This window comes from Protopterus annectens, chromosome 14.part0 (assembly GCF_019279795.1).
Source record: "Protopterus annectens isolate FY-2018-M chromosome 14.part0, PAN1.0, whole genome shotgun sequence".
NCBI lineage: Eukaryota > Metazoa > Chordata > Ceratodontiformes > Protopteridae > Protopterus > Protopterus annectens.
In genome coordinates this window covers 955,643,232-955,664,974 of record NC_056748.1, presented here as the reverse complement: position 1 = coordinate 955,664,974, position 21,743 = coordinate 955,643,232, and the positions used below count along the sequence as shown (strand labels likewise).

General features: G+C 38.1%; 1 protein-coding gene across 1 annotated transcript in view; it reads left to right on the top strand.

Annotated features, from left to right (window-relative positions):
* Nucleotides 1–21,743, top strand: part of LOC122789363 (tyrosine-protein phosphatase non-receptor type 13-like) — a 2,815,362-nt gene that overhangs the window by 2,471,614 nt on the left and 322,005 nt on the right. The window contains exon 40 of the mRNA XM_044056752.1: nucleotides 15,900–15,990. Within this exon, the coding sequence (XP_043912687.1) occupies nucleotides 15,900–15,990 (91 nt within the window). The remainder of the gene's footprint in view (nucleotides 1–15,899; nucleotides 15,991–21,743) is intronic.

The following is a 21,743-nucleotide window of genomic DNA, read 5'->3' as shown; positions in this document are numbered from 1 at the left end:
TCCAGTGGCTTTACTCAGAGACAGAGGCACTGGGACAGGGTAATCCTATGGACTAGACTTGTAAAGGCTCCAGGGCCATTAGCCTAGTACACACCTATGAACCTATTACTGCACCAAGTTAAGATATACAAGGATATACCATAGTATTACTAAAGAATACATTTGAGGTTCAGGGCTTATCCTGCAAATGCAGCAGTTGACACAAATCTATTCCAGGCGTAGAATTTCCTTGTCTCTGTACTCCCATGGTATTGACGTATTCAGGAAAAAACAGAATGTAGGCTGTGTGGATGCTTTATAGCATTGATGGCGAATCTTGTGGATTTGGCATGTCAAAAGTTCCTGGCACAAAATAATTCAGAGCACTTCACATGAGCAAGGAATGCAGAAGCAGTGTTCTCCCTGTGATCACGTGGGTTTCCTCCGGGTGCTCTGGTTTCTTCCCACATCCCAAAGACATGCTGTAGGTAGATTGGATACCCTAAGTTGGCCCTAGGTGTGCGTGCATGCATGTGTGCCTTCTGTGGAAGGTTGGGCGCCGGGCTGGCAACTCAACACCATAAAACTCCACTGCCAGTCATGAGTGGACAGGTGATCCTTTGTGGCAGCCCCTAACCGGGAAAAGCTGAAAGAAGAAGAAGAATTGACAATCACCTGTTTATGCTGTAATTAGCACCTATGAAATCATCTGCTGCTTTACTGAATATATCAAGTCCATTGATGCTCATTAGTGCACTATGTGTACCTACGTGCCACTGTGAGCAGCAATGCTGAAATAAGATAACCACAGCTGATCTTATTACTCTTCTTTTGCCTGTGATATCGCACAAACATGCAGTTCAAAAATTGGAGGAAAGGTTGCAGACCCTGTAATAGAACCCAGGACCTTCTATACTCTAGTCCTACACATGCACATGCTGCCACAAGTATAGTTATCTGACATGCACGAGAAACCTGACATACATTCCCTCTGTTTCACGTGGTTGTGCTAAGCACCTCATTGCACAAACAAGGGCAAAAATTAAAAAAGAAATTTTCACATGAAGCGGACAGATGATATATTTTTACAAGCAATAAAGAGGATGAAGCAGAACTTGGGAATAGAGCACTGCTTACATGCAAATTTACACTTCACAGACCTACATGTACACCTCTGTAAGTGCAACCTGACACCACCCTGATGTCATCATTCACTATTGCCATGCATTCAGCATGAACACTGTGGAAGTGCCTACATGAAGTGAACATCCCTACATGGTTACAAGTTTTTGGGATTCAGCAGTTCTAATGAGTTTTGACCTCATTTTCATCTTTACCATGCTTACAGCTCTGAATCTACATGGTTATCAACCGTGTAGCCAGGGAAACTGAGTGAGGATATTACTGACATATATATCTGCACAGAGGAATGCAGGTTTTGATTATTATGTTCCATGGGGTTTACGCTTTTAGCTGCGAGGGTGGGGGTGTAAAGCTGCATTTATGTCATGGTACTTAAAAATAAACTTTTGCTATTGTTAATATAATTTTTTACCATATAACATGTCTGATAATGTCATAATGTGTATGGGGTTACATGTTATTGACTGTTCTGTACAAATCTACCGACATTTACTTGTTCTTGTTTCCATGTGGACTCATTTCCGTGGCTGTATTTGGAAAATTTTCGAATACATAGCCAACACAAGCATGGAGTCTACACAGTTGCTTTACAGCTTGTTGAATTGCTCCACTATGTTGCTTACTTCATTAGCATACAGTTCAGCTACTTGTGCGGTAATTTGCATGCCATGAAGTTTCCACGTTTGTGTTTGCATGCATACCGCTATGTGGAGTTTACTGAATCCAAAACTTTCTGCTGCTGTGTGCATGTCATGCTGCGATGCACACATGGTCCCAAATGATCATGTAGGCTTTATTGAATGCCCCTGAATATCCCTAAATATGAACAAGTACCTTTCTGTTCCTTACACCTCCTGATTCTCCCTTCTTCACTTAATTCCTTACTTCTATCAAATTCATACTTGACTTTCTCCCTAAATATACCAAAAGCCTGATTTTCCCTCACTTCATATTGCACTCCCTGTTTGTATTATTTTAACTTACCTTTAATTTTGCTACAGACTGTCTAAATTTTCTCTAAATATTAAATGATTCCCATACAACTTGTATTAATTCTTAACCATTGTTTTTATATTATGTCATAGGTTCATAGGTTCATACTAGGCTATCTGCCCTGGGGCAATTATAAGCCTAGCCCGATTCTGTATGGCTTACGCCACCCCTTGATTTGAGTATACTGTGCCCTTTTTAAGGTTTAGTTTACTGTGCCTCTGTCTAATAGTGACACGGGAGTAATCCCTGGGACAAACCTACGATCCCCCATCCACCTATCAAGATTCTTCTTGAAGAGATTCAGTGAGGTGCTCTGCCTCACATGAACTGGAATTCTATTCCAGAGTGAAGGGAGCCTCTGGGTTATGAACCTGTCCCTCCAGCAAGTTCTATTTATTTCTGTGCTGAGGTTCAAGTCCCTCGAGCGTGTGGCTCTAAGGGATTTAGATTTACTGAGGTGGAGCATGTCCATTAATTCTGGATTTGACATAGCTTTGTATGTCAGGCATAGATCGCCTCGAAGTAGGCGGTATGCAACTGAGTAGAGCTGGAGTTTTTTAACCGAGCAGCATATGGCATCTGTTTGAGACCCTTGATCCTCTTGGTGAGATACTTTTGGGGTCTTTCTAATTGCTGCAGGTGTCGGGTAAGGTACATCCCAAAAGGGGCATTGTATTCTATGATGGGCCTGATGAGGGATGAATAAAGGGGCACGATTACCTCTCTTGTAACCACTTTGGCAGTGTGGTTTTCAAAGGAGAGATTGCTATCAACTTGGGTCCCCAGGTCCCTAATAACTTTATCTGTACTTAATGGGTTTCCGCCTATGTGGTAATTTGTGGGCACATTGTTTTTGCCAAAGGGTATGACTATACATTTTTTGGCATTTAGCTTTAAACCATGGCGCTGGCACCAGTTATCTGTCTCTGTGAGACCTTTTTGAAGGATGTTTGTGTCAGCTGGAGAGTTGATTATGGCACCCAGTTTGCAGTCATCTGCGAACTTGGTGAGCCATAGTCCTCCCACGTTTGCCTGTACCTTGGAAAAGTATATACCGAACAAGAGTAGTCCCAGGACAGAACCCTGTGGGACGCCACTTGTGACCAGTTTCGAGTCTGACATGGCTCCAGCAACTCTCACTCTGTGGGTTCTGTCTTTGAGCCAGTTTGCGACCCATCTTGTGACATAGGGGTTTATATTTAAGCTGGATAGCTTATCTATGATGCCCGAGTAGGGTATTGTGTCAAATGCCTTTGCAAGATCCAGATAGGCTGTGTGGACTACCTTCCCTTCATCTATGGCTTTGGTGACTGTTTCGAAGAAGTCAACCAGGTTCAAAAGGCAGGATCTGCCCTTGACAAAGCCGAACTGGGTAGGATCTAGTGTCTGTAGGTCCCCAATGTCTTTGTTTATGAGCTTCATGATGATCCTCTCCATAGCCTTGCAGACTAAGCTAGTCAGGCTTATGGGGCGATAGTTTCCAGGGTCCGTAGAGGCTCCACCTTTGTGGTGTGGGACCACTGTTGCTGTACGCCATTCTGTGGGCACATATCCTGTAGTGAGGCTGAGATTGTATAGCTGTTTTATTTGAGGGATTAGTTCCTCTTGGAGTTCATGTAGGACGCAACCTGGGACGCCATCTGGTCCCATGGAAGCAGTGTTTTTTGCTTTGGAGAGGGCAGCCTTCACCTGAGCATCAGAGATGTTTGGGAGGCAGCCCTCTGCCGGGATATATACTTGCTCTTTTGGGGGGAGGGGATGGAGAAGTTTGCACTGAACCTGTCTGCCAGGATATTGGCGATGTCTGTGGGTTCAGTGTATTTTTTGTCATTTAGAATCAACTCAGAACAAGTGTAGGAGTTGCATCCCAGGTTTCTAACATAACTGAAAAAAGCCTTATGATTGTCTTTGGTGTCCTGTGCAATTTTTCTCTCGAAGCTGGCCTTGGAGGATTTTATGAGGGATCGTAATTTTTTGCTAGTACTGATCAGGGATGCCTTCCCTATTAGGGATTTTGCTCTATCATGTAGTAGCTTCCTCCTTCTGTTGTACAGTTTATTTATGGCAGGGGTCCACCAGACTGGACGCCTTCCTTTGGATTATTGGGTCTTGGTTTTGTTTGGGATAGCATGATCCATGCATTCCTGGAAATGTCCGTATAATGCGTTTATATAGGATTCTGCAGTTTGGGCCATAGTTTCCACTGGCCCTGGGGCCTTGAAGGATTCCACTTCGGTTTTGAGAAGTGAGAAGTTCACTTTTGAGAAGTTTTTCACTGTGGTTTTCTGGGCTGGGGGTGGGGTCGGGATGTGGACATCCAGTGAAATTAGTTTATGGTCTGATCTTACCAATGAGGGATATACTTCTGGTGTGGAGCATAGAGTCCCCATGTTGGTAATGATCAGGTCTAGTATGTTGTCCCCTCTTGTGGGAGTGGTGACTAGTTGTTCCATAGCATTTGAGTTTATAATTTCCAGGAACCTTTTGCTAAGGTGCTGGGGCTTGAGTAGTGCTCCCAGTCAATGTTTGGGTAGTTGAAGTCGCCCAATATAATGGTGTTCGGAGAGATCTTCATGTTCTCCATTGTTTTCAGGAAAGCCTAGTGGGATTCCTGACTTTGAGAGGGTGGTCTGTAGGACGCTATAAACTGAAAAGCAGTCTTGCCCACTGTTAGCTGCACATGGATGGTCTCCGATACTTTGTGCAATGCCACTAACCTGGAGGTGTGGATATCCTTGATAAATATGGAAACTCCCCCTCCTTTTGTGGTTCGGTCCGGGTTTTGGGGCCGAAAAGCATGATGTGAGGTATAGCCTGGTAGTGCTGGGGTGCTCTCTGGAGCCTTGAACCAGGTTTCTGTCACTGCACAGATATTGATGTTCTCCATACTGAGGAGAGCTTCGAGTGCGTGCATCTTGAGGTTAAGACTTCTGGCGTTTAGCAGCATTACCCTTAGTTTCTTGTTCCTTGTGCTGTCTATGGGCGTGGGTTTGACTTTTGAGCTTTGCCTAAAAAAGGCACTATGGGGGTGGCAAGAGCCTTTGCCAATATCCGAAAGCCCAGTGGTGACAGGTGCAAGCCGTCCCTAGCGAAGCAACGTGGCTTGTCGAGCATGTCATCCCAGGCTGACAGACACTGGATCCCCTTTGAATGACACCAAAATTTTAGCCAATTGTTAAAATCGATCATTTTGTCTTTGTACTGTGGCATCATTCTAGGTGAGGGTAAGATGCTGCTCAAGGTCAGGGTCATACCAGCCTGGGCTACATGATCAGAGAGCTGCTCTATGTCTCTTTTCATGTAGTCCAGGGAGGTACATCTCAGGTCATTCACACCAGCATGTACAATGACTGAGTCATATTTGTATTTGCTTTGGAGTGACCTGAGTGCTTGTGTTATGTGGCGGATCCTAGCACCCGACAGGCAGCTCACCGTGACCTTCTCTTTATTCAGCCTGGTGAGTGGGACGTCAGTGTGTCTGACAATAGAGTCACCTATTACAAGAGTATCAGGTGTGTTATTCAGCCTTAAGGGCTGTGGCTGCTTGGCACACTGACTTTGTGGGTTATGTGTTGTGCGTGTTTTGTTTTGAGGTAGCGTTTGCTTGGATGTCTGCTTTGGAGGTCTCTGTTGCTTAGGTAGATTTTTATTTAGAGCCTCCGAGTATGTTTTTGTGTATTTATGTATTTGGTTCGCTGATGTGGTGGGACTATGTGATACTGGAATTGTGTTGTGTGAGGTTACCTTCTCCTCCTGACTGGTTACACCAGTTTTGAGATGAGAGAGCTCAGCCTCCAGTTTGGCTAAATAGTTGCATCTCTCACATATATTTGAACCTGTTTGGAGGAGGAGAGGGTTGTCCGTGTACATGAGACAGTTGTAACATTGCCTCAAAATTCCCAGATTCACCAGCTGGACTGGAGAGGAAACCATTGACTGTCCTTTGGACATGCTAGAGTAATATAAGGAAACTGAATTTAAAATGGACCAATAGAGGACAGGGTAATCGTAGAGAGTATAAGAGTAAGTAGTGCTTATGGTTTAATAGTGCTAACTTGTAGGATTACTTAATTGGACCAGTGAAGGGCCTTAGAATGAGAATATGGTGTTTAAATTGAGAGATAGAGCAGTTCTAAGGGAAAAAGTGAAGAGCAGACTTTGTGGAGCCAGGAATAGTTTAAACCCAATTAGGCGGCGCTGCCCGCTGTTGCGCTATGCTCAAAACTGCGCAAAAGAGGGTTTTAAGAGAGGAAGATGAAGGAGTTTTGGAATTGACCCAAAATGGCCAATAAAACTACAGTTTCAAGTCAGTAACCACTCCCACAGGGGCAGGCAGGCTGCTCAATATTTTTCACTGCCACTGATCAACAGAGAGACTTCCCTTTAGCCCAAGCAAAAAATGGCCTCACAGAAACTTACAAACAGTTCAAGAACATCAAGCCTGTAACTGAACTTTTTTAAATCTCAGAAAAGTGGGAAAAAAGCAAGATTTTGTTTGTTTTTTTGTTTTTTTCAGAGATAGCAGAGGTTCACACGTATCAACAAGTTATAACAGTGCAGTAAATGACCCCACACAAGAGTTCTAGGCCAAAGACAGATAAAATGCAAGTTTTGAGAAAAAAACGATTTTAAAAATAAGTGCAAACAGGAAATTCAGTAAACAGCTCTAGGTTGTGCTCTAAATACAGTTATTAATGCAGAAATCAAGTTTAACAAGCCAGAAAATGCTCAAAATAGGCGGCTATGCAGAAAAACTTAGCAAATAAACAGAGGAAAAATACTTAAAATCTCAAAAGTGGCTCCTTTCTTCTCTCAGCGTTTTCTCCTCTTGGTGGGTGCTTCACCAACAGCCAACAAGCCTGAAAAGACGCCAAAACCATGAGGCAACCAGGTTTTAAGAGAGGAAGATGAAGGAGCTTTGGAATTGACCCAAAATGGCCAATAAAACTACAGTTTCAAGTCAGTAACCACTCCCACAGGGGCAGGCAGGCTGCTCAATGTTTTTCACTGCCACTGATCAACAGAGAGACTTCCCTTTAGCCCAAGCAAAAATGGCCTCACAGAAACTTACAAACAGTTCAAGAACAGCAAGCCTGTAACTGAACTTTTTTAAATCTCAGAAAAGTGGGAAAAAAGCAAGATTTTTTTTTTGTTTTTGTTTTTTCAGAGATAGCAGAGGTTCACAAGTATCAACAAGTTATAACAGTGCAGTAAATGACCCCACACAAGAGTGCTAGGCCAAAGACAGATAAAATGCAAGTTTTGAGAAAAAAACGATTTTAAAAATAAGTACAAACAGGAAATTCAGTAAACAGCTCTAGGTTGTGCTCTAAATACAGTTACTAATGCAGAAATCAAGTTTAACAAGCCAGAAAATGCTCAAAATAGGCGACTATGCAGAAAAACTTAGCAAATAAACAGAGGGAAAATACTTAAAATAAATGTCTGATTTGTTATAATTATATAAACTGCAGATGTTTTCTTTTATTTTTCAAGATTGTAAAATTATTGTTCTTAAAATGTTTTCTAATAATTAAAGTTTTTCTCCCTGGGCCTCTGCTGAAAATAGGGCTCTAATCAGTCAGACTTTAATTGTAATCAAATTTGAATAAATAAATGTACATATCTTAAAATTTGCATGTTTGGACATACTGCAAGGTAGTATTTCTCACTGCTGCTGGTTAGTTTGCTTGATTGTGGTATATAATTATTTAATTTTCATCATGTGTTTTTATTTAGAATAAACAGAGTCATGGCTGAAAATGCAAGTTTAGGTCCAGTCCAGTTATTCAGATTTCAAGTAAATTAAAAGAATAGCTATTGCTATCAAGCTTCAATATCTGTTACAAATCTGTGGAGTTAATGCAAGCATACCATATTATATTCACAGATATTAAAAAAAAAATGAATACCAATCTGTGAAAGTCAACAACTTTTAATAAACCATTTGTTTTCATTGCTAAGAATAACGGAGCTTCATCAGAATTACAATGTTGTCATTTCCTTGTCTTTAAATAAAAAAGTTTAGTGCCAAAAACACCAAAATAACAAATGCTACAGTCATAAATAAATTCAAATGCATATTTAAAAACCATTGCCGTGTATATAATTAATCTATTCCAAATAAGCATGCAAAAATGATAAACTGACACATGGTTGAGAGTAAAAAACGCAAAAAAAATTATTAGGTTAGCACTTTCACAACCAAGCAGGTCACTTCATCAAACCATTATACAAAAATAAAATATTGCACTTCCTTTTATATAACAAATTCACATTTGAAAATAGCTGTAAGCCAATCAAATATTTCAGTTTCCCTTAATCCTATTTAAAAATCTAGGGGTTTATTTAAATAGATAGTTATGCATTAAATGTTATTAAGAATATGAAATATTTACTTGTTGTTAAGGGTTGTTCTTAGGAATAAACATATGGGTGCTATATATGTTTAAATGGAAATGAATTTGTGACGTGATGATGTTATCTTGTTTTGTTACCAAGTATCTGTTTTAATGGAGTGGTATTTTGTGAATGAAATGCATTCTGATGCAACCTCATTGTTATTAATTATTTGTTTTAATTGAAATATTTGATAGTTTTTTTTTTTTTTTTGCTATTTTTAAATGTGAATTTGTTATATAAAAGGAAGTGTAATGTTTTATTTTAATATAATGGCCTGATGACTAACCTAATAAATGTGTGCATTTTTTTTAGCCTCAGCCATGTGTCAGTTTACTGTTTTTGTGTGCTTACTTGGAATACTTATTGCTTAAGTGTTTAACATTTTATCCATTGGGGGAATTGCTGTTTGTTTTAGTTGGATATAATTAAAGTACATAATAAAAATTCATCCAGAAAAATCTATCAATCTATCTATATATGGAAGCACTTAACTATCTCAAAATACTGAAATCTCGAATTTCAGTATCTCGAGATGAAAGTGCGGAAAATGCAGTTGAGTGAAACTGCACTTGATCGAATTCAAAGTATCGAATTCGCAGTTGTGGTGGAGCGATACGTGGGATTTGCTGTGTTTGTAAGGTGCGGTGTGCTGTGGGATATGGTTTGCCTGCCGTTGGGTAGGGATTTCAGTATATGTGAGTGTGCTGGGAAGTTTTAGGTGTAAGTTAGAGTAGGTAAGAGTGTGTGTGTGTGTGTGTGTGTGTGTGTGTGTGTGTGTGTGTGTGTGTGTGTGTGTGTGTGTGTGTGTAAGTGTTGAGAGTGGTGGTGTTTTTACGTATGTGGTGTGTGTTTGTGCAAGAGGAATATAGAGTATGTAGTGGTGGGTTTAGTGTCTTTGTCTTTTTAGTGCGACTTCGGAGTTAGTATATATAAGTAGCAGGGGTGTGGGGGGTGCAGGGGGGGCTTGCCTCCCTGTTTATGTGTAGGGTAGGTGTGTGTATTTGTGTTGTGTTTGTGTGTGTTTTGTTGGTTTGTTGTAGTGTGGGGAGGAAGGTGTATGTTTATTTGTGTGGTGGAGGATGTATTTAAAAGTCGCAATTTTGAATTTCGCGCTTTTGGGGTTTCGATATTGTAAATGTTCGGCTTTATAGTCTCAAGATATTGAAATTCGAGATTTCAGTATTTCGAGATTATAAAGTGAATCTGTATACATTTATATATATATACATACATATATATATATATATATATATATATATATATATATATATATATATATATATATATATATTTTTTATATGTGCGTGTCAAATCTATTAAATCATCATAATCTAATTAGTTAATCAGATCCATCATACCTGAATGAATGTATTATATTAAATCAAACAAAAATATTAAAAACATATATTAGAAACAAGGTTGTTCATAGTAAATTAGCTTTAATTTTTAATATGCACCCAATGGAAATCATATTGTTAATACCAGGTGCAACAGTAGCATTAAGAATTATTGGTTTATTATTAAAATGAGGAAATTACTTTGTTTGTTTACTTAAAATGCTGAAAAAAAAGTTGAAAATAGAAACATTATTTAGTCACAATGTCGAACATGTTAAAGATGTTTTTCAGTATTCATCGTCTTCTTTCGGCTGTTCCCATTAGGGGTCGCCACACCAGATCATCTGTTTCCATTTTTTCCTGTTCTCTGCATCTGGTTCTGTCACACCAACCACCTGCATGTCCTCTCTCACCACATCCATAAACCTTATCTTAGGCCTTCCTCTTTTCTTGTTACCTGGTAGCTTCATCCTTAGCATCTTTTTCCCAATATACTCAGCATCCCTCCTCAGCACATGTCCAAACAAACGTAATCTTAACTCTCTGGCTTTGTCTCCAAACCTTCCAACCTGGTCTGACCCTCTAACATACTTATTCCCAATCCTGTCCACCCTCATTACACCCAGTGCAAATCTTAACATCTTTAACTCTGCCACATCCAGCTCAAACTCCTGCCTTTTTGTCAATGCCACTATCTCCATCCCATATAACATAGCTGCTCTCACTACCCTCTTGTAGACCTTACCTTTCACTCTTACTGGTACTCGTCTGTCAAAGATCACTCCTGACACTCTTCTCCACCCACTCCATCCTGCCTGTACTCTCTTCTTCACCTGTCTTTCACACTCACCATTACTCTCAACTATTGATCCCAAGTATTTAAACTCTTCCACCTTCGCCACCTCTACTCCTTGCATCCTCACCATTCCTCTATCCTCCCTCTCATTCACACACATATAGTCTGTCTTAGTCCTGCTGACCTTCATTCCTCTTCTCTCTAGAGCATATCTCCATCTCTCCAAGGTCTCCTCCACCTGTTCCCTACTATCACTACAGATCACAATGTCATCTGCAAACATTATAGTCCACGGGGACTCCTGTCTGATCTCGTCCGTCAACCTGTCCATCACCATTGCAAACAAGAAAGGGCTCAGTGCCGATCCTTGATGTAATCCCACCTCCACCTTAAACACATCTGTCACTCCCACCGCAGACCTCACCGCTGTCACACTACCCTCGTACATATCCTGCACCACTCTTACATACTTCTCTGACACTCCCGACTTCCTCATACAATACCACAGCTCCTCTCTAGGCACCCTGTCATATGCTTTCTCTAAGTCTACAAAAACACAATGCAACTCCTTCTGACCTTCTCTGTACTTCTCCATCAACACTCTCAGAGCAAACATCGCATCTGTAGTGCTTTTTCCCGGCATGAAACCATACTGCTGTTCACTAATCATCACGTCCCTTCTTAACCTAGCTTCCACTACTCTTTCCCATAACTTCATGCTGTGACTGATCAGTTTAATCCCTCTGTAGTTTCTACAGCTCTGTACATCACCCTTATTCTTAAAAATCGGTACTAAAACACTTTTTCTCCATTCCGCAGGCATCCTCTCACTTTCCAAGATTTCATTAAACAATCTGGTTAAAAACTCCACTGCCATTTCACCTAAACACCTCCATGCTTCCACAGGTATGTCATCTGGACCAACAGCCTTTCCATTCTTCATCCTCTTCATAACTATCCTTACTTCCTCCTTGCTAATCCATTTTACTTCATGATTCAGTATCCCCACATCATCCAACCTTCTCTCCCTCTCATTCTCTTCATTCATCAACCAATCAAAGTACTCTTTCCATCTGCTCAACACACTCTCCTGGCTTGTGAGTATGTTTCCCTCATTATCCTTTATCACCTTTACCTGCTGCACATCTTTCCTAGCTCGTTCCCTCTGTCTAGCCAGTTGGTACAGGTCCTTTTTCTCCTTAGTGTCCAACCTTTCATACAACTCTTCATATGCCTTATCCTTAGCTTTCGCCACCTCTCTTTTTGCCATGCACCTCATTTCCTCATACTCCTGTCTACTTTCTTCATCTCTCTGACAATCCCACTTCTTCTTTGCCAACCACTTTCTCTGTGTACTCTCCTGTACTTCCTCATTCCACCACCATATCTTCTTGTCATCCTTCCTCTGTCCAGATGTCATACCAAGCACCTTTCTAGCCGTCTTCCTTACTAGCTCTGCTGTAGTTACCCAGCTATTTGGTAACTCTTCACTGCCACCCAGTGCCTGTCTTAACTCATCCCTGAACTCCACCTCACAATTACCCTTTTTCAATTTCCACCGTTTGATCCTTGGTACTTCCCTCACACTCCTCCTCCTCTTCTTGATCACCAACGTCATCCCTCAAACCACCATCCTATGCTGCCTAGCTACACTTTCCCCTGTCACCACTTTAGAGTCTCCAATCCCCTTCATACTGGCCCTCCTACATAAGATATAATCCACTTGTGTGCATCTTCCTCCACTCTTGTATGTCACCCTATGTTCCTCCCTCTTGTTAAAATACGTATTCACCACAGCCATGTCCATCCTTTTTGCAAAATCCACTACCATCTGACCTTCTGCATTCCATTGTTTAACACCATACCTACCCATCACTTCCTCATCCCCTCTGTTCCATTCATCAACATGCCCATTGAAATCTGCTCCAATCACCACTCTCTCACCCTTGGGTACAGTCATCACCACTTCATCCAACTCACTCCAAAATTTTTCTTTCTCATCCATCACAGACCCAACTTGTGGAGCATATGTACTAACAACATTCATCATTACACCATGAATTTCCAGCTTCATAAACATCACTCTGACACTCTTTTCACCTCCAAAACACTCTTAGCATACTGTTCCTTTGGGATAACTCCTACGCCATTTCTCCTCCCATCCACACCATGATAAAACAATTTGAATCCACCTCCGATACACCTAGCCTTACTCGCCTTCCATCTGGTCTCTTGCACACACAATATACCAACCTTCCTTCTGTCCATCATATTGGCTAGCTCTCTACCTATAGCAGTCATACTGCCAACATTCAAAGTTCCGACCCTCACTACCACAGTCCTAGCCTTTATCCTCTTTTTCTGCCATGCCTTCTGTCTCTTCTCCTCCTTCGGCCAACAGTAGCCCAATTTCCGCCAGCACCTTGTTGGCTAACAGTACTGGTGGCGGTCATTGTTAACCCGGGCCTTGACCGATCCAGTATGTAAATATTTACTGGTGTCCGCATGGATTATTTGGCTAAGTTTTATGCCGGATGCCCTTCCTGATGCAACCTTCCCCATTTATCCGGGCTTGGGACAGGCACAAAGAAATGCACTGACTTGTGCATCCCCAGATGTTTTTTAGTATTCAATATTTCCAAACAATGTCCGTTGAAATACATTTATTTTATCCACAACCAGACTAGGAAGACAATCATGATATTATGGATTTGCTATTTTACAGTTTGATTAAGAGAAACTTTGAAAACATTCATTCAACGTAATGGTAATTGAACAAAGTCATTCCTTGATTTTGATAGTAAATCAAATTATCTGCCACCCCTTTGTTCTAATATTATCTCCCAATCACCACCTCTAACAGGGTGAACAACCTTTTCCAAGACAGTAAACAAAAACTTTCTAAATTATTACACTGAATAGAATATTTATATAAAGCATTGGAACTATTCTTTGTATGTATAGCACGTATATAGTGGTATATTATAGTTTTTAAAGAACCCTCTGTCTTACCCACATAAAATGCAGGGCAGGTAGAGCAAGAAGCTTTATACACTATGCCCATAGTATTAAAATCATAACTGGCCCTCAGGGAGACTAGTTATAAAACCTGAGGATAGGAAAGTAAGTACCCTGGGGAGTATATCTATATTGCCTACAAGCTCCGCAGTCCTTCTTACCCACATTCCTAGTTGATGTTACGACTGTAGAGCAATTCATGTCTAAAACTGATTTTAAATTTCTACTATTCTTATATACAAATCTGGGTATTGGGCTCAATTTACCTAGTAAATCAAATGCACTAAAAATTTTAGTCCAATGACTACTAATCATCTTTTTCAGTGAATATGCATTTATGTTATAGTCAAGAACCAAGATTCTAGACAATTTGTATTATTGGTGGTAATCTCCTTGGTTGCTACCCCATCAGCCTGGTGTGAAAGTGGTTTAAACCTCAAATTACAATGACTCTTTACCCACACATTCCATTCTTTTAACATACATGGTGGGTAACCTCAACATAAAAACAAATAACACAGAATTGAAATTTCTTGCTCAAAAACAAGGTAATCAGAAACAAAGCTACTCAATCTAATCAACTGACCTCTGACAGTTTTTCTGTTTTGCCATAAAGGATGTTGACTGCCATAGTGAAGATAACTATTTGAGAATGTTTCTTTCCTATGAATAGTTGAGTCAAAAATCTGTTTTCCTTAACATCCTTGGTAATCATAATATCCAAAACATGGATAGAATTAACATTACATTGATCTGTGAACTTTAAAAAGTCAGTAGAACAATTAATAAATTCTATGAAAGGTACTAAATCCTCCACCTCTCTTTTCCATATAATAAAAATGTCATCCAAATACCTTAGATAAACCTGTATCCTAGACCAAAAAGGAGTAGAAAAAAGTACATTGGTCTCCCAATACCATAAGACCAAATTTGCAAAAATGGGTGCTGATGCTGCTCCCATGTCAACACCCTTAAGTTGTTTAAAATGTTCCCCTTCATAAAAAAAAGTTATTTTTCAATACCATCTGCATGCATTTTAAATAATATCCATTTTGGATTTGTCATAATTAGTACCAGTCATCACCACTTCAAAAAGTCACTCCAAGCACTGCTCTTGGAGTTTCTCTAACAATTAATCCTTAATATCAATGGTCACAAGGAGAGCATCCGTCAAATAGGTAGTCTTAGCCAAAACTTCTAAAACTGCCAAGAATCCCTTAAAATATGCCCCTTGTCAACCCAAAATGTTTTCAATTTAAATTCAACATGTTTAGTAAGTGGTTCTGTCTTAGAACCCACTGGGGCTACTGTGGGTCTCAGCAGTAGATCCACTACAGATATATGTACTTTTAGTATCCCAATGTCGACATTTTGGGATTCCTTACTCTAAAATAATCCCTTAGTTTGAATGATAAATCGTATGTAAGACCCATAGCCTCTAACCACACTATCAGTTCTGTTATATGCAGTATTTATTTCATTAAGGGAAACATCTGAAAAATAAATCACTATTGTTCAAGTAATCTTACATCTTTTGAGAATGCATATAAAGATCCAACCCTCCACCTTTATCAGGTTTCATAATCCGTAAACTTCTGTCATTAGTTATTTGGTATAATAACATTTATTCTTCATTATGAGATTGTAAAAAAAAGTTTTTTTTTCATGTACACCAATCTCTAATATTCTCACACAGTTTTTCAAAAACAGCACTAGGAGGTAATGTCGGGGGGGGGGGTTGAAAGAAGGTATAGAAACAGCAGAGAAGTGGATTCCCCTTATACCTGGGGTCCTTGACAGGATATATTTTTCAAAATGCTGATATTTTTTAGTTGATACCTGGGTCCTTGACAGGATATATTTTTCAAAATGCTGATATTTTTTAGTTGCAAGGAATAGTAATGTGTATTTTAAGACACCAAGTCAATAGTCGTATGTATTTTGATTATTGCTGTACTCAGCAGTGTCATGATGGAGATCCTACAGAGATAGGCTGTGCTGCAAATTTCCATCAAGTCTGTGGATCCACAATGACACTTAATGAAAGAATTTTGGTGGTATGAGTAAATAACTAAAGGAGTATTCTACAATTTAATTGCATTGTCAGGAAATACTATACTGTTTTAAACTAATAGTCTGTTACAGTAGCAATTGGCACGGTATAGTTACATTGAAAAACAGAGTTTCAACTCCTCATAAAAATTTTAACAACTTTCTAACTTTTCCAAAAGGCACTGGAACATATAACGCCACTTGATGCCTGCTTAATAGGAAAGACTCCAGAGAACCGTGAGAAGAACAGATACAGAGAAATCCTTCCATGTAAGTATTACTGCCACAGTACAGGTTTTGTATAACTTTGTGTTCTGTTTTCCCAAGATATGACTTTCCTTCAGACATGTAGCACTGTATTCCTATGTTAAACTTTCAACGCTTGCGCAGTCTTTTCTGGCGCTGTGCATATTTTGAGTGGACTTTCATGCTGCAGCAGAAAAGGGGCCTTCTGATTACTTATTCTTAGCAAAAGCAGAGTGGATAAACTGGAGGCATTGAGTCAAACGATCATCATCTCTTTAGTGTCAGGAGATTTTTCACTTTTTCTATGAGGAACAAACAAACCTTATTATAGTCCTTGTTTAATTTTTAATTTGTATTTATTACTTTTTTATGTAATTGATGTAAATCCATCTCTGGCCCTTTGTACCCATGACTCAGGCTATAAGGTGAATGCAGTGTATGTATATGTGTGTGTGTGTGTGTGTATATATATATATATATATATATATATATATATATATATATATATTTATATATATGTCTACTTCATAATGTCAAAGACTCACATACTCAAATTACATGACATCGAGATGATAATAGTGAAAACCCGTTTACTAGAAATCTTAAAATAACGAAACCTGGAACACTGAACTTTTCAAGCTACCACAAGTCCGGTCTGCACTTAAAGGAACACTGCTTCATTTAAATACAATATTTATTATAATATTTGTAATTTATATATAAGTATATACTTATGTATAGAAAACTCCAACACTTCTAATAGCCCATTCACATCACCCTCAGATTCATTAATACAGTCCAGTACACTGTTTACTTAATGTATTTCTGGAATGCTTATGTATAATATATACACACACACATGCACACATCTCTCTCTCTCTATATATATATATATATATATATATAGATATATATATGTATGTGTGTGATATATATATATATATATATATATATATATATATATATATATATATATATATATATATATATATATATATATATATATATATATATACATATATAATACATATTAATGCAGCCAGTCAAACAGCATGTTTTTGGGAAGTGGAAAACATCAGGCTGCTTGGTGAAAACTCATGCAGACATCGGGAAAACATACAGACTCCAAATAGACAGTGACTAGACATCATGGCTGAATCATGGAGTGTGAGACTGAGATTTTAAATAGCAAACCAAGATGTCCATACCCTAGCAGTGTTGAGTGTATCACAACATAACTCACATCATGACCATGTATTATTTTCATACTATTATTTGTGCTTTATGTTGAAGAGAATGTACTTAATTTTCTTCACTTAGGAAATGTGTCTATGTACCACAATACCAGATGTTGTAAGATTCATTTGCCAGTAATTGTGGAGGTAGTGACATTATGGACAGCAGACAATATGCTGTTAACCACATCCCCAAGTGCATTTGGGGCATTGTGAACTGTGTTAAGTAGCAGACTTTTATTATTCTCCATTTTGTTTGCTACACAATATTTGGATATTAATTTTTTATGCTACTATTAGATTGTTTTTGTTTAAATCATTTGTATTTCAGACTTGTAGTTTGACCCATTCCATCTTAACAAATCAACATAATTTTAGTTTACATCATGTATAACTCTCATTATTTTATATTAATGTTGAATAAGTTCTGTAAGTGCACATTGCATTTTATATTAACACATAAGATATTTAGTGTATGATAACCTTCCCCATATTTGTATTTATCTTCACCAAATACCTGGCTGCCTTCTTTTTATATTGTAATATTCACCTCTGTTTACTGCCTTCTCTTGCTATTATTCCTTTTCTGTCTGTCTTTCCCTACTCCATCCCATTTATTTATTAATTTATTACTAATTATTATTGTTATTATTATTATTATTATTATTATTATTATTATTATTATTATTAAACCACACAAACTAAAAACTCCATTTAAATAACCACGCCATTAGCTACTATTGGGTCTATAAAACAATACATTATTTCCTGTTACTGGATTTTGTACTGAAATTCTTAAAGTGCTAAGCAAAATGGTTTAAGTAGGATTTATGGTCCATCTTTGTTATGAAACATTACAGCCATTTTTAAAAAGCAATCACATTTTTTCTAAAAATTATGTTGAGATGAATGAAAGAAGGACAGTTAATTAAATGATAATGTTAATGAAGTGTACTATACATGTATTTAGCTCAAGTGGTTCAAGATGTGTTACAACTTAGCCTCCCTTAGATTTATATTTAGCTCAAGTGGTTCAAGATGTGTTACAACTTAGCCTCCCTTAGATTTAATCCTGGGGCTGAGCACAATTGATCATTTAATCCTATGGGGACACAGGCATTTAATCATAACTGCCAAAGCATCTCACGATATTCAAGCTTAGTCTCCCACTGTCCTTCTCACTCATTTGGAATCACTTGCTCACGAAATCAAAAAGAAAATCTAACTTCTTTACAGTTTATTGAGTGCCCGAATAGGGCATTTGTGTCAACTTTTTTATTAATTTCATATCGATGTTCATATACCCTTGTTTTTAGGGCTCTCTCAGTTTTCCCAGTGTATTAAGAGAAACAATATTGGCAATAGGCTAAGTAAACCACCATTTTAGTGAAACAACTGAAATATTTACTTGCCTTAAAAGTTATGTCTATATTAGGAAGAATCAACTCATTATAGTGTGCCATATATGACACTGATGGCATATACCACATCTATATTTTCCTTTTTTTTTTTTGTTGAATACTGTTTTGGTGCTTCTCATTGGGCCCCAATTCACGTATATTCTAAATGTTATGTCCTCCCTTATAAGCATATAGTAAGGGTTTAGAAAATACACTTAAGGTGTTAGGCATTCTAGAGAACAGATTCCAGAATTTTGAAACTATCGTCTGAATACCAAACATGTACTGACTGTATTACATTATAAAGGACTTTTGTTGGTTACATCCTTATTATCCAGACTACTATTACTATTACCTTTTAATTTGTATATGGATTATTACCTATATTTACATTCACTGTCAAGGACCCTTCTTCACTAGCTTGCAGCAGTGGGACAAATCTAGTCCCCCATCCCTTTAAAACTTAATTCTTTAAATTATTGACCATGGTATCTGAGTAGCCCTGCTCGACAAAAAGGTTTTCAGTATATCCCAATTCTTCCACTAGGTGCTCATATAAAGGGAAGTCATACAGGCTGCCCAAACCAACTGATCTTTCGCTATGTTTCCTTTTTGGTAATAGAGGTAATTAGTACTAAAATGTAGGCAGGAATTGGAAAAATGTTCTTTCCTATACAACCTGGAAATAAACCTACCCTTATTCTGGTCTTTAGTAAGCCTAGCATCCAAATAATGCATCTCTTCTATCTCAACATAAAAAAAATTGGTTGCGTTATTGATAAAGGTAACAAATTCTTCTATTTATTTATTTATTTTATTTTACATTTGTTGACCGGGCTAGTCTGGCTGGATATATGTCCATTTTCAGCAGAGGCCTGAGGAGAAAAGCTCCACTATATATACTAGTAAATAAACATAAAAAAGCAGCACAGTAAGAGACAAATATAAAAATCTAAAGAAAAAAAAAATGATAACAACGTAGCATAGTGACAGTACAGCAGCAATTTAACAGATAAAAAATAATGCTAGGATCGTTAATCCCATATTCTTTGCATAAACAGGAATTGTAAAAGACAAAAAATAATAATAAACAATAGAGTTTATACAATATTTGCAGAATTAACAATTATGATAAACATTTATTTGGTTCTACTTGCACTTTTTTGCCAGTCCATAAAATAAATATGTCTTCAAGGAACCATAAATATAAAACTATGTTCTTCGAATACTGTGATTCAAGAAAAAAAATAATATTCCCAGTATAATACTTTATGGGCGAACACAGGGGTGCAGGCAGCTCCCATTGCTACTCCACTTGTTTGTTTGTAATGTTCACACTCAAAGAACATAAAATTGTTAGTTAACACTGGTTCTATATTTTCCATTGCCAGTCTTGGCCATTAGCATTCAAAAAGTCAAATTCTAATAGCATACTCTCACATCATTGCAGAACTACTGTATAAGAAATGACCAAAAACAAATCTTTGATATGTATTGTAACAAACAAGAAATGGGACTGAAAAACCCACTTCTTCTTCTTCTTCTTTCGGCTTTTCCCGGTTAGGGGTCGCCACAGCGGATCACCTTGTCCGCACATTGAATGGCAGTAGAGTTTTACGGTGTCGAGTTGCCAGCCCGGCGCCCAACCTTCCACAGAAGGCACACTCACACGCACACCTAGGGCCAATTTAGAGTGTCCAATCTACCTGCAGCATGTCTTTGGGATGTGGGAGGAAACCGGAGCACCCGGAGGAAACCCACGCGACCACAGGGAGGACATGCAGACTCCGCACAGAAGGCACCCCAGCCGAGGATCGAACCGGACTGAAAAACCCACTACTGACCTTAATTAAACAATCCCATGAATTGGCCAAAATGTGGTTGTGTAACCTTAGAAAAGGTTTGAAAAACATACCAAGGGGGTAGATTTTAGACCCAGCTGACACTGCTATTGTTCCTAATGGCAGATCCTAAATATTTTTGTGGATTTTAGGTATACCAAAATCGATGGAATAACTGGCCTTGGTACCTTAAAAAACTCATATAGTGTCTTATTGATAACACCCTGCATGAAATTATCTTCTAGTATCAGATAGATTTTCTGATAGGCAATATTTATTGTGTTTCTAGAAACCTGAGTATACCTAAGGTCACTGTTTGGAATTATACAGCTAAAATGTTAGAGTTGTTAATGTTCCATGATCGCAACACCTCCCCCTATGCCTGGTTTCATAATTCTAAAGGCTTTGTTTTTACTAATAACCACAAACCAAAAGTAAAAAATGTAGAAAGATAAAAACCACAGAGAACAGTACCAAAGGATTTATTGCCAAACCTTTACCGCCTTGACTTTCACAGCCTTCAAGAAGTAAAGTGCATAAGAAATACATCCCTGTTATATACACATAACAATAAAACAATAAACCATTACAGAGAAAATTAAGAGTCAGTTAGAGTAAATATTTCTACTTAACTTCAGCATTAAGTCCACTTGGAGCAAGAGTGTTACATTTTGAAATGAAAATTGATTCTTTAAACAACAATTTTTCTTTCAATAAAGCAGCATCCCCTATTTTAATAAAAACTTTTTCCAAGATAGTAGCTTGCAGCAGTCTATGGTTACTATCATGACATTCCTTAAAACAAACAGCTACTGAACTTTCTACTTTTTGTTTCTTTATATCACGAATATGTTCCTGCACTGGTGTTCTAAAAGCTTTTTTGCTCTCACCAATGTACACCAAGTTGCAGGGACAAAGAAGAGCATAAATAATACCTTCAGTAGCACATGAAAAAGAATCCATTAGTTCAAATTTAATATTATTTATATTATTAAAGCCAGTAATCATAGACTCACAAATATTACATTTATCACAGGGAAAAGTGCCATAGCACCTTAAGCCAGCATTTAAATTTTCTTCAGGTACAACAAAATATGAGTTAAGTAGTCTGTCAGCTAGACTAGGTCCCTTTTTATATGATGCTGTCAGATACTTGCACAACATTTTACCCAAATTTTCCTCCTTAATAAAGAATTTCCAAAAATGTTTAATCTGTTTAAATATTTCTCACGTAGGATATTATAAGTCATAATATATTTATCTGAAACATCTACATTATCATGACAAAATCTACCTATATT